The following is a 14,370-nucleotide window of genomic DNA, read 5'->3' on the forward strand; positions in this document are numbered from 1 at the left end:
ACTATTTATTTGTATGATACAGCTGCAAATAAGTATTTGAACACCTGAGAAAATCAATGTTAATATTTGGTACAGTAGCCTTTGTTTGCAATTACAGAGGTCAAATGTTTCCTGTAGTTTTTCACCAGGTTTGCACACACTGCAGGAGGGATTTTGGCCCACTCCTCCACACAGATCTTCTCTAGATCAGTCAGGTTTCTGGCCTGTCGCTGAGAAACACGGAGTTTGAGCTCCCTCCAAAGATTCTCTATTGGGTTTAGGTCTGGAGACTGGCTAGGCCACGCCAGAACCTTGATATGCTTCTTACAGAGCCACTCCTTGGTTATCCTGGCTGTGTGCTTCGGGTCATTGTCATGTTGGAAGACCCGGCCTCGACCCATCTTCAATGCTCTAACTGAGGGAAGGAGGTTGTTCCCCAAAATCTCGCAATACATGGCCCCGGTCATCCTCTCCTTAGTACAGTGCAGTCGCCCTGTCCCATGTGCAGAAAAACACCCCCAAAGCATGATGCTACCACCCCCATGCTTCACAGTAGGGATGGTGTTCTTGGGATGGTCCTCATAATTCTTCTTCCTCCAAACACGGTTAGTGGAATTATGACCAAAAAGTTCTATTTTGGTCTCATCTGACCACATGACTTTCTCCCATGACTCCTCTGGATCATCCAAATGGTCATTGGCAAACTGAAGACGGGCCTTGACATGTGCTGGTTTAAGCAGGGGAACCTTCCGTGCCATGCGTGATTTCAAACCATGACGTCTTAGTGTATTACCATCAGTAACCTTGGAAACGGTGGTCCCAGCTCTTTTCAGGTCATTGACCAGCTCCTCCCGTGTAGTTCTGGGCTGATTTCTCACCTTTCTTAGGATCATTGAGACCCCACGAGGTGAGATCTTGCATGGAGCCCCAGTCTTGAGGGAGATTGACAGTCATGTTTAGCTTCTTCCATTTTCTAATGATTGCTCCAACAGTGGACCTTTTTTCACCAAGCTGCTTGGCAATTTCCCCGTAGCCCTTTCCAGCCTTGTGGAGGTGTACAATTTTGTCTCTAGTGTCTTTGGACAGCTCTTTGGTCTTGGCCATGTTAGTAGTTGGATTCTTACTGATTGTATGGGGTGGACAGGTGTCTTCATGCAGCTAACAACCTCAAACAGGTGCATCTAATTTAGGATAATAAATGGAGTGGAGGTGGACATTTTGAAGGCAGACTAACAGGTCTTTGAGAGTCAGAATTCTAGCTGGTAGACAGGTGTTCAAATACTTATTTGCAGCTGTATCATACAAATAAATAGTTAAAAAATCATACATTGTGATTTCTGGATTTATTTTTTAAGATTATGTCTCTCACAGTGGACATGCACCTACGATGACAATTTAAGACCCCTCCATGATTTCTAAGTGGGAGAACTTGCAAAATAGCAGGGTGTTCAAATACTTATTTTCCTCACTGTATATGTATAAACTATGGGCAGTTTAATTTATAACAAAACATTTTACACATGTAAAACTCTTAGTTTGTAAAGTAGTAACTAAATCTGTTAGATAAATGTAGTGGAGTAAAAAGTACAATATTTGTACTCTACACATGTGCATCAAAAGTGTAAGCAGTAAGAGTTAACAAAGAGTGCATTCAAGACAGGAAAGTGTTAAAGTTAATAGAGGAAGAAGAGCACACGAAGTGCATGTCAGAGGTTATCAGAGGAAGTGACCTCAGAAGAGATGAGTGTTCAAGAGCTTGGCATGTGGTATGTGGCAGCTCGTTCCACCATTGTGGTTTCACATTGTGCTTCCCCTTCTTCCAGTTATTTGCCTCTCAAACTATCTCATCAGCTTCAAATATAGATGTATTGCTCATTTCATTTTCAGAAAATTCTGTTTAAGAATTAGGATTTATTTGAAGTATAGCTGCAGTCAAGGTTTATAATGGATTGTATGCACGTAGAATTTAGGTTCACCTAGAAAAAAATGCTAAAAACTGCATTTTATTAAACTGATGATGTCAAATATGAGAGCTCATTTGTCACCTTCTCTGTAACAGCTGTTGTTCATTTGTGTATGTTGTCGAGTCTCTTTGCCATTTCCCTGGATTATTCTGACTAGTCTGGATTAATGTTCTTTTGAAATCTGTTTTTGTTCTTTGGATTTGTTCTCACCTGGACTGCCTGCCAGCTGTTGTCTGTAAGTTACCTTCACTTGGATAAAATAAACACTGTAAAGTGAACAGGGCTGACCCCGAATAGTCGAAGATTCGATGCTGGATGGAGCCTGATTCGACTGTCAATCTCACAGTCGAACCATCGCAGCGGAAATAGGGATCATGCCATTTTGGCTATATGGGGGTGCACAACGTCTGATTTTACATAGAACTACCAGTTTTCTCCCAATAAGTTAATATACAGCCCATTACAATATACATTTTAATGTTTAATGCTGTAAATAAACATGTAAAAAGAATAAAACTTTCAATAAATGTTTTTGAAGTGCGTGAATAAATCCAAAATTGTAACCTTAACCCTGGGTCGTCAGTGCGCATGTGTGTAGTGGCAGTGGAGGAAACTTACTGAAGAGACCGAGCCCCAGCTTCACAGTGTTGTGCCGAGTTGTGTTAAATTGCTACCGTGTGTAACCCCCTATGTAAATACTTAGTTGGGGACAGCCCTAAAAGTGAATTTGGTGAATCTGGCCTCGGTGTCTGCATTTGGGTCCAGATCCATGATTCCCGTATCTGCCCTTGACAAATCATCCATCCATCCATCCATCAGTTTTTTAAAAAGCCTGACACACTGTAAAAATGAAATGAAATAAACTAAACAAAAAATAATAAATGGCATTGTAAACTTTGTTAAAATAGTTACAAGAATTTTATTCAGAAATATACAGCTGTTTTGAGGCTGAGTCTGGTTTTTTTTTCATAATTGACATCCCCAGCATTGGAAAAATTTGGTCACATGGAACATTTGTTGCTGGCAAAGATAAGTATTTTTTTTTTTGCCATCATAGGCCTACAGGTTCGGATATACTACAGCACGTTGCTCCAATAAATCAAATGATAGTGTGTCCTTGGAACAAATCTGTCAAATGTTAGAGGCTGGTGTGCGGTTTGTTCCAAACACTGTGAATCAAGCGTAGAAGCGGCAGGTGTCGAAACAGGGGTGAAACTCACCGAAGCCTCGCTTCACTATGGTCACGTGACATTGACGTTTTGAACCATGCTTTGGAGCAGTGTTTGCGAAACGTCTGTGCTTCGGGATCTCGACACAGCGTCGACATGTCAGTGTCGAGTTTCGCCTTCCATTTAACCAGTCCTGCAGGGGTTTTCATCCACATGTCAGTGTTAGACATACCGGGACAGCTCTCCAGTTCTTCAAGACAACCTGAAGTCAAAAAGGTGAGTATTTTGTTTGAATATTGTTATGACCCTGGGGTCATATTTTGTTGTTTGTTTATCTCTCCTGGCACTGTCAGCTGTTCTCCTCCATTAGAGTGTGTGTGTGAGTGTATGCAGGTACTGGAGAACAGGTGGACACACTGGATTGGTCCGGTTGAGCTGATTGGAGCCTCCTGATTGGGCACCTGGATGACAGCAGCCATCTTAAGCCCTACTGACAGGAACTCTCCCCCCCTCTCTGCCATTCCCAACCTGCCTGAGGACTGTGTGTTATGTCTGTGTTTATTGTACATAGTGAACGGTTGTGACTATATTCAACTTAGATTGTAAGTAGTTTATCGTAGTCCTTCTGATTGTCTTATGACAACCTGGTTTTGTTGGCTTTGCCATTTTTGTTGCTATGAAGCAATTTCCTTTATCGTAGCTATTGTCAGCTACTAGCAGTGAGTAGGAGTGAGAAGCCCTTTTTTTTTGTTTGCACCGTTTTCTCCTGTTTTTGGACTTAGAAGCCTAGTTTTAGAGCTTTGTTTTTTCTTTACCTTTTGGTTTTGGGTTTAGGAAAGATTTAGGTTTTCTTAGTGTTTTGGTTGTTGTTTTGGGCACTGCTCATCTCCGATGTATAATAAAAACTGCTAAATTGTATATTTTGTGTGCTGGCCTTGTTTGGGAATGGGAAGAGTGGGAGGCCACACATTTATGTTACACCCAGGACACCCCTAGACCTTGGGACGTAACATAAATTGGGGGCTCGTCCGTTCTTGCTCGTGTTCTTTGTCATCGAGTTAGGTAGGTTAGGTAAGTTGTTTCTTGTGTCTCTATTCGTGTGGTTGGCAGTTTTCTTTTGTAGTGGTGGCAAAATGGAGTTTAAATTAGAGGATTTTGCTACTAGTCCGTCAATTGATAAGTTGGATAAATGTAAGAAGACTGACCTGATTTTAGTGGGGAAATTTTTGACGTGCAGTTTCCACTCAGTCTTAAGAAGCAGGAGTTAAAGGAGCTCCTATGCTTAAAGCTGACTGAAAGGGGTTTGTTTGGGGAGTTAACTCCTACAGAGGGGGATCCGGGTGATCGTGCTGGTATTGTTACCCCACTCCAAATAATACCACCTCAAGGCCTTGCAGCTCAGACGAGCCCGACTACAGAAGAGCTGAGGCTGCAGATAAAAGAGGCAGAGGTGAGAAATCGGGAGTTGGAGGTGCAAACCATGTATTTAAAGATAAGAGTTCTGGAGATAGAGCGGGGAGCCGCTACATCTGCCAGTTCTCCTACCTCACCATCACCCACTTCAAGACCCCAAGTGAGCTTTGACGTGAGTAGGCAGACTGCTTTTTCAATGCTTTTGAACGTATTGCTGCTACACTGGATTGGCCAAAGAGTGTGTGGCCTCTGTTACTCCAATGTAAGTTAGTAGGCAAAGCTCAGGAAGTCTGTACCTCTCTGTCCATTGAAGACAGTTTGAATTATGATGTTGTTAAAACCACTGTCCTTCGTGCTTATGAGTTAGTGCCAGAAGCATATAGGCAAAAATTTAGAGCTTGTGAAAAAACTGCCACCCAAACGTATGTAGAGTTTGCAAGAGAGAAAGGTACTCTTTTTGATAAATGGTGTCAGGCCAGTAAGATAGCAACGTTATTGGATCTGCGGGAACTTGAGTTGTTGGAGGAATTTAAGAATCAGCTCCCAGAGAAAATTGTCATGTATTTAAATGAACAAAAAGTCACTTCCCTTGCTTCTGCCGCTGTACTGGCGGATGAGTTTACCCTAACTCATAAATTTGTTCGTCGGGAGCCGACCTCAGTTGACCGTAAGGGTAACTCTTCTTTGAGTTATCGTCGTAACCCCACTGCCACCACAGAAAGTGTTTTTACTGTCATGAGCAAGGACATCTCATCGCTGCCTGCCCTTCTCTTAAAAGGAAGGAGCACAGTACGAATGCCAAAACACCCTCACCAATAGGGCTCATCCACACTTCACCCCACAAAAAGTTGAATCTGGTTAATGCTCAAAAAGACCACATTGACGAGGCTTTTAGGCCATTTGTGTCACAGGGTTTTGTTTCTCTGGTGGGTGAGGAAAAACAAATCCCTATCACTATCCTGCGGGATACTGGAGCCAAACAATCACTGATCCGTGATGGTGTTTTACCTCTCTCAGCTGAGACCTATTGTGGTGCAGACGTGTTGGCATGGGGAGTTAAAATGTGTGCAGTGCGGGCGCCGTTGCACTTCATTCAGTTGTTCTCCAGATTTGTGTCCGGGAAATTTAGAATTGCTACGCGCCCTCAGTTACCGATAGCCGGTATAGACTTAATCCTCGGTAACGATTTGGCTGGCAGTAAAGTTTTCCCTTCTCCCGAGGTGATCGAACATCCGATTGCGGATGAATGCGTTCCCGACACTGGAGTGCCTGACTTGACCCCGTTGTTTCCTGTTTGTGTTGTAACCCGTGCTCAAGCACAAAAGCTTGGCGACTTGGTGGATCTTAGCGACTCTTTCATGAGTGGCTCTGATCCAACAAGCTCCCATCACGATTGTAGAGATGGTGGGCTGGATGACCGGCGTAGTTCTGTTTCCTGTGTGCGCCTTAGAAACTCTGAAATATTAGACACACATTTGGTGCATCTGTCTGATTCTGCTAGGACTGATGTTAGTGAGCTCATTAAGGCTCATCCAACTCTTTTCGGGGACATTCCCATGCAGACCAATGTGCTAAGTCATGATGTTGATGTGGGCGATCATCAACCCATAAAACAGCATGCATATCGCGTCAATCCAACAAAACGTGCATTAATGCAGCAGGAGGTAAAGTACCTCCTTGACCACGGTTTTGCTGTCCCCAGTAGTAGTTCCTGGAGTTCCCCTTCACTGCTGGTCCCCAAACCTGACCAGACCCCACGTTTTTGTAATGATTATCGAAAAGTCAATGCTGTTACCCAACCAGATTCTTTTCCACTTCCACGCATGGATGACTGTGTGGATCGAGTAGGGTCAGCAAAATATGTCACCAAATTGGACCTACTAAAAGGCTACTGGCAGGTCCCGCTTACTCAGCGCGCCTCTGACATAAGTGCCTTCGTCACTCCAGATCATTTCCTCCAGTATACAGTCATGCCATTCGGTCTGAGAAATGCCCCTGCAACTTTCCAGCGCTTGATGAATACAGTCCTATGTGGGGTTGCAAATTGTGAAGTTTATTTGGATGACATCGTGGCCTATTCGTCAACTTGGTCTGATCACATGAGGACCCTCAGTGTGATTTTTGTGCGCTGCTTCCCTTACACTCAATCTGGCTAAATGTGAGTTCGGGAAGGCTGTTGTTACCTACTTAGGTAAACAAGTAGGTCAAGGTCGTGTCTGCCCAGTTACTGCCAAAGTGCAGGCAATCTTAGATTTCCCAGCTCCTCAGACACGTCGTGAGCTCCGTCGTATTCTGGGGATGGCTGGGTACTACCGTGCGTTCTGCAAAAACTTTGCAGATGTGGTAGCTCCTTTAACCAGTTTGGCAAGTCCCAAAACTCTTTTCCAGTGGTCAGAAGAATGTCGGATGGCTTTCGAGGCTGCCAAAGTTCTCCTCTGTAGTGAGCCTGTGCTCGCCGCCCCAAACTTCACTCGTCCATTTAAGCTGGAAGTAGATGCCAGTGCGCTTGGTGCGGGTGCAGTGCTCCTGCAGGAGGATGTGCAAGGCATTGATCACCCCATTTGCTACTTTTCCAAAAAGTTCAAAAGACACCAGCTGCATTACAGCACCATTGAGAAGGAGGCCTTATCATTACTGTTAGCATTACAACACTTTGAAGTGTACCTTGGGTCTAGCCATGTGCCAACCATCGTCTTCTCTGACCACAACCCCCTGGTGTTCTTGACTCGAATGCAAAATAGCAACCATGGTGATGAATGTTGAAATTGGTCGTCAGATGTATATGTACACTCTTTTAAATGCCTGTCTTAAAAGTTTACACTGGACTTGCATGGTTCCATCTTGAATGATACAGTCATGTGTTTCTTTAATGTTTGTTGAAAATAAACATGGAAATTGAAGTGGCTTTGTTTATGGTTTTTTCAAAACTTGAGAATTTGAGTTATCCTCAAAACTCAAAAATCTAGTGCAGTAAGTTCCCTTGAAATTTTGAGTTTTTATACATATGAAAGATAATTTATCTTAACAAAAGATATTTAATTGGCTTGACATTTTTGATGGGAATATATAGTACGTAGAACTCAAAATTGTTAAGTTTTTATACAAATGAAAGATAAACTATCTTGCTGTGAAATTTTGCCGTGAAATTTTGAATTTTCAGAGCCTTGAAATTTTTACAGTGCAGGACTAATGCTTGTTATATACAAAACTGAAGGGTCAGTGACAGGAAGAGGAAGAAGATAAGAAGTTGGGTGTGTAACATCTCAGGAAATAGGTCTGCGCAGAAACAGCAACCAACCAATTTAAAGAGGAACTGACAAAACCAAATGGAGTTAGTTTGACTGACGATTTCAACATCCAAGATCAACAAAATGAGGAACTTTCTTCTCGTCCTTCTCTCACTAATGACAGGTAAAAAGATTTCTGCTGACTGACTCCTGATTTTACAGATTTGATAGAAAACTGTTACAGCCTCTTAGTATTTAAGAAGTTTTAATACATCCTGTTTGTGGATTCAGCTACATATTTTGCAGCATTGTTCTGGTTCACAAAGTAAAACCAACAGGGTTCTACCCTTCCTTCTATAAGTAATGCTCATAAACATATTTTCTGATTTACTAATTCATCCTACACAACACTGATCCAACCTACAGTCTGTCAATAAAAGGTAACTACACAGGTAGTTTTTGTGATTTGAATATCTGAATGTGCAGGCATCAGAGCTGATGTCTGAATTTGATACAACATCCAGTCTGTTAATGAAAACATCTCTTTGTACACAGGAGGTAATGCCTTTTAATGAATTCATGTGGAATTGTTTTTGACAACTCAGAAAGACTTAAACATGGTTTGCTAATATTGAACAAGGACGCAACAAGAATTCAGACTTATTTGTAATTTCACTTAAACGTGAAGAAAATACAACCAGAAGTGAAAGTCACGTTGTCCTGTATGTTCAGAAGATCCAAACAGGTGCCAAAAACCAAACTCATGATAACATTTCTAGCTGCCCTAACTGTGGCAGCAATATTCAAAAAAGGACCGGAAATTCACTGTTCGGTATATAATTGTTATGGCAGAATTATGAGTGACAATACAATTAATTAGAGCAGCAAAGATTCGATTTGATTAAATCGCCAAGTCTTTTGATAATTGATCAGTCAGTTTGAGTATTTAAAAAACTCTCATTCCAACTTCTTAAACGTGAATATCTTCTGGTTTCTTTACTCCTCTATGACAGTAAACTGAATATTATTGGGTCACTGACAAACTAAGACATTTGAGGAAGTTATCATGGCTTTTAGGGAACACTGATCAGCTTTTTTTTTTATTTCACCATTTTTTGAAATTAATACATTAATAATGAAAATAATCAACAGATTAATCAATCAATGGCTGCAGCTCTACAGTTAATGCAGGTAAATACTAGAAAAACACCAGGTGTTTGCTGGGCTGTTTAGACACCGGACACTCGGACTCGAGTTAGGGACTCGGACTCGAAAGACTTCAGACTCAACTCGGATTCGAGGTGCGGGACTCGTGCAAAATGTTTGTTTTTAGGAAGCGACTGATGTTAATTCCCTCTCTCCGTTACCTATAACCTGCTCACGTAACACGTTGTATCTGCTGCTTACATGGTTCTGCACTGTAAGTTAAAAACAGGTTACTGCTTTATTGTTGACCTTGTAACCTTACAGTTACTTTACACTGGGTTTGAGAGTCTGTGTTGACATACAGTAGTTTATAAGCTGCCATTAATTGCATTGCACATTACATGGTTGTGCTCTGTAAATGAAAAACAGGTTACAGTTTCAGAATTCCTTATAGCCATGCAGTTTTATAAGCAACCTGGACTGAACGTAACATTCGTAATAACCATGAGAGACTTGAGACTTGGACTCTAGCTCAGACACTTGTGAGCATCTCTGTTAGACACTTGCTAATTTATGTGAATATGAAGCCTTAAGACCCCTGTTTGTATGGCCCTGGGTATCATTCATTGTCAACATATCCAAGAAACATGGCCTGTATCACCACCACCTTATAATTCTGAGATGTTTACAGATGTCATGGACCACACTGAAAGGTTTGCAGCTTAGAACTGCTGCCTTGAGGTAGCTAAGCTTTGAATACAGTATTTACATTTGGATAGATTCCAGTTTAATCCAGTACATTTTTAAACAAAGCCATTTAAACAAATGAGCCCCATTTTATCATCTGCATTTACTAAGTATTGGCCATTTAGAAACAATGAACACGAGCTAAAAGTTTACACAGTGAACTTGTTAGCAAACTGTTGATCCAAACACATCCAGCAGAAACACAGCAATACTAGCATTCATTTTGAGCCGAGTGTCTGGCCACCTTAACAATGTGAGCCCCAGAATTTACTCTGTTTTACCAGCTGATTGGTCCAGATAGTCACAGCTATAAAAAAAAAAGCAGAGCAGTATTGTGATCAACAAGACTAAAGAAGTTTAAAAGACAGTAGAAACTAATAACAGCAGAGCTCATCCTCACACTCTATATTTCCTCCTACAGCCATTAACTGATTCATCTTTGTGATCTACTGATGCAGAAAATGTTAATTCAGACTGCTGCAGAAGCTCTGGGATTATTTCCGTGTCTGACATGATGTGAACTTTTGTCTTTGTCTGATCTACAGGTTGTGAGACCTCGTCTAAAGTGAAGGGATGCAGAGAAGGATGGGTTGAATTCACCTGCAAATATCCAAAAACAACTGAAACATATAAACATATTAATGTTATTTCCAAAACAACCATAAAAAGCAATAAAAAGGATGTTTGGGAAAACAACAAAAGAGTTTCACTGTACCATGATACAAAAAGTAAAACTATCAGGGTGGCCATTAAACAAATACAGCAAGAGGACTCTGGGACGTACACGTGTAAATTTAACAACAACTGGAAACTGGAATTGGAAGTTGGTAAGAGAAACACAAAATATAATACAACAAATAAACATAAATATTCTAACATAACATGTAACAACTCAATGCATATGTAATTAATAACATTTTCAGAACAGATTGAATCGTAAGTCAGATATTTAAAGTTTGGAGCCATCAGCTCAAACTTATGAACGTTTGTAATACACTGTAATTCATTCCCAAGCTTAAACATTTTATTCTGTATTTTGTAAACTTGCTATCACCTTTGAGTCATTTTGTCTTCTGCTTACAAAAAAGCAGAATTATTACACATTGCTATATATGAGATAAGATGCATTTCCATCCATAGCACAGTGATATCTTTTGATCAGCTGAGTCACAAACTTTTAAAACCCCACATGTATCAAACAGCCTTTTCACAACCTTTTTATAATTTGTCTCAATGGTTTTGTGTTGTTCTTTTTATATTTTCTTATGTTTAACCACTCCCTTGAATTCCTGCTGTGTTTTATATTTTGGGATTTTCTGTGCACCTGTGAAGAACATGCTACTTCTGGTTTTAAAAGGTGCTATAGAAACAACATTTTCCTACTTACTTACATTTCACTTTTTTGCCTTGTTTATTTGCAGAGACAGACGGCTGCCAGGGACAATTTATTCAAACTGCGTACAGAACAGCTAAAATCACCATCACATGTGATTACAAAGGAAACGAATACAAGTTCTTCTGCAAACAGAAAGGTTCAATCTGTGAGGATATTTTATCAACAAAAACCTCTCTGAAGTCAAACGGGACATTCACTCTCACAGAAACCAAGAGTGGCTTCAGCGTGTCCATCAGTAACGTGTCCTCACATGATGCTGGTGTCTACTGGTGTGGAGTGGAAACACATGAAGGAAGTTACAGAACTGCTCTCAGAAAGATACAGCTGGAGGTTAAAGGTGAGCAGCAAACATCTGACACTTTGAGCTTTGATTTACTCATACAGATAATTTTGGTGTCTCTGAAATATGTTGTCACTCAAATGCTGTCTGTCTGTCTGTGTCTCTACAGCTTCTATTACTAACTTTACACAGTCTCCAACTGTTGGACAAAATCTCACATACTATTGTAAAAATCGAAGTGATTCTCTGACAAACATGTTCATCTGTAAGGGAGAAGATCCATCTATATGTCAACTTCTAGTAAGCACCGCACAGCCAAAGAAGAACACTGGGAGGTTTTCCATGACGGAGGACAAAGACAAGAGAAATGTCACCATAACAGTGAGAGAAGTAACAACAGACGACACTGGGACATACTGGTGTGGAGCAGAAAGCACTAACAAAACACTCAGCAACAAATTCTTCCACAAAATGGTGATGACTGTAGGTGAGTGATGTTGTTTTATTGTGTGGATGTAATCTGACCCTGGTTCAGATTGTAGGAGGGCAACTGAGGGAGGACGAGCATGAAAAGAAAGCTTTAGTAGTGATTGATCACTGCTGGACTTTTATTTCATCTTAAAAAGTTATTTGAATAAATATTATGTTTTCATTCAATAGAGTGTTACAACCCAGCTCGTTAGGGTAGGGCAGTAAGAAGGTATTTGGGTTAAATTAAGGTGGTAAGGACAACTGAATTCAGGTTGAGTCAAAGTTTAATTAAATGAGTTGTCTCCAAAAAAAACACTTAACAAAAGGAGGTCAGTACCTACATGCTGTACAGGAATGTAGTGTAACCAAACAAACAATTTTCCCCCTTAAAGGGTGCCACTCACACTCTAGTTCACAAAGGTTTTTACTGACAAGAGTCACTTAAGCCGGCAACCGACAAACAGATCAGATTTAAACACTCAAGACATTCACAGGGGTACACAACCAACAACAAGGCGAACTGATCACTGGCTCACAGTCGCCTCGAACTGCAGGAACACAAACTACTTAAAGGCCAGCTGGTGTTGATTGGTGAGTTCTGGTTGGCAGGTTCGGTAGGATCCTCGGCCACACCAATCAGACGCCAGCAAACAGCAACCAGGAAGTGGGTGGTTCCAGGTCCAGGGGAACCAATCCTCGACAGGTGCTTGCCGTGGGGCTTTGCATACAGTTCAGAGAACTCCAAAACACAACTACTCTAAGGCAGCCAGCGGCGGCCGTAACAAGAGTTTCAGGGTCCTGTTTCAGAAAGCAGGTTTAACAAACCCCGAACTCTGAGTTGACTATCAGTTCAATCAACTCTGAGGATGTTTATTTATTTATCATACATGCAGCATGATAAATAAATAAAGCATTCATCAATGGATCTCCTGTACAATGATTCACCATGGTGACAGGTAAAGTAAAAGAAGCAGTAATATAATCTGGGTTGGTTTTCTCTGTGGTAAAGTGCAGAACGTACTTGGCAGCAATAAACAGTGAATACATTTTTACATCACAGAAAAAAACACAGATGTAAATAATAAAATTAATGATGACTGAATTCCATTTAGCTGCTTCAGTTTCAGGGTCCTGTTCATGCTGGCTCACTGTCATGACTGACTGGGACACTTAAAGAAAACAGAGTCGTCTTTAACGTAACACTTACATTTTACCTCTCAGTCATTGGACCTGTTCTATTATGGCAAAAATCACTATATTTTGGTCAATATTCAGATCACAATTAATTAACACGATTAGTCGCTGACTTTAGAAATATTTTTCAAAATTAAACAGTGGATTTCCTTAAAGTTTAAATACAACTCTACTGAAAATCAAAAAAGTAAATGTAGTAACATGTTCAGTGGCATCACGGGCTTCACCGTGTCCTGTTATTCTGTTTTCTCTGCGTGATACATCAGAGTTTTGAACGTGCTTGATGACCAGCGACACACTGTCTGTCTGCATGCTGTCATATGCTTATGACTCTCTCCTGACTTATCTGAATGATTTTAGGGTCTGCCACAGTGTGAAAGGATCGTCTAACAGCTGAATTGGTTTTAACTTTCTTGATGACAAAAAGCTCTCTTCCCATCATCTTTGCTCCAGCTGAACAAATATGCCACATAACACACTGGATTATTAACACGTAAAAATGAGAACATCATTGTGAAACAGAATGTGTCACATTTGTTTTACCTCAACTATTATATTTTCATTGAAAGACAAAATAATTAAAAATTATACTGTACTAATAAGCCACTTAATTATCCTTAAAGTATTTGACTTTTTTTCAAATGGCAGTCAGCTGTGATACCCTGTCACTGGCAGACTCAGTCTGCATCAAGATCATTTGATGCTATTTATGCTCTTGTTTTCATTTCCTGCACATGTTCAGAGCAGCGTGCTGCAGTGACGTGAGCAGCAGGACTGTATGAGCAACAACCAAAAAGCTGCTGAGTTTTATCAGCACAGATCTACTGTTGAGTGTTTCACTATGCATGTTTTGAAAGTGTTCCTGTTCCAAACTGGCTGTAAAGAGAACTTTCTGTCAGAAAAGAAATAAGAGAATTTTCCACAATGTCAACTATTAATTTTCCTGTTACTACAAAAGGTTTGTAACACAATAGACGTTTTTTTAATAGCAGATGTTTTGAATTGTCACAGCAGGAAGAGCACAGGTTAGTAATATAATAATAGTGATGGTTTCTATGTCAAGTGTCCCAGTAAGTCACAAGTCAGCATGAACAACACCAGGACGCTGAAACTGAAGCTGCTAAATTAATCTGAAATTTAAACTCAAGGCCAATTTAATAAATGTAAAGGAAAAAAAAGACGTGACTTCTAAATTTGCTCCAAGAGTTTTCTATCAATTTTGCTATTTTTTTCAGTATCACCAACTTCATCCACATCTCCTGTTATTTCAACCCAGTCAACTACTTTGTCTGCTGAGAGTCGTGGTAAGAGAGCATGTTTGATATCTTAAACCTTCAGCTGCAGAAGAGCAAGAGGCGTGGGAGGAGGAATGTTTTAAAAACTT

General features: G+C 40.6%; 1 protein-coding gene across 1 annotated transcript in view; it reads left to right on the top strand.

Moving 5' to 3' along the window:
- Nucleotides 1–14,370, top strand: part of LOC123956982 (polymeric immunoglobulin receptor-like) — a 97,841-nt gene that overhangs the window by 79,307 nt on the left and 4,164 nt on the right. The window contains exon 7 of the mRNA XM_046029560.1: nt 14,222–14,290. Within this exon, the coding sequence (XP_045885516.1) occupies nt 14,222–14,290 (69 nt within the window). The remainder of the gene's footprint in view (nt 1–14,221; nt 14,291–14,370) is intronic.

The sequence above is a fragment of the Micropterus dolomieu genome, linkage group LG18 (genome assembly GCF_021292245.1).
Source record: "Micropterus dolomieu isolate WLL.071019.BEF.003 ecotype Adirondacks linkage group LG18, ASM2129224v1, whole genome shotgun sequence".
Lineage (NCBI taxonomy): Eukaryota > Metazoa > Chordata > Actinopteri > Centrarchiformes > Centrarchidae > Micropterus > Micropterus dolomieu.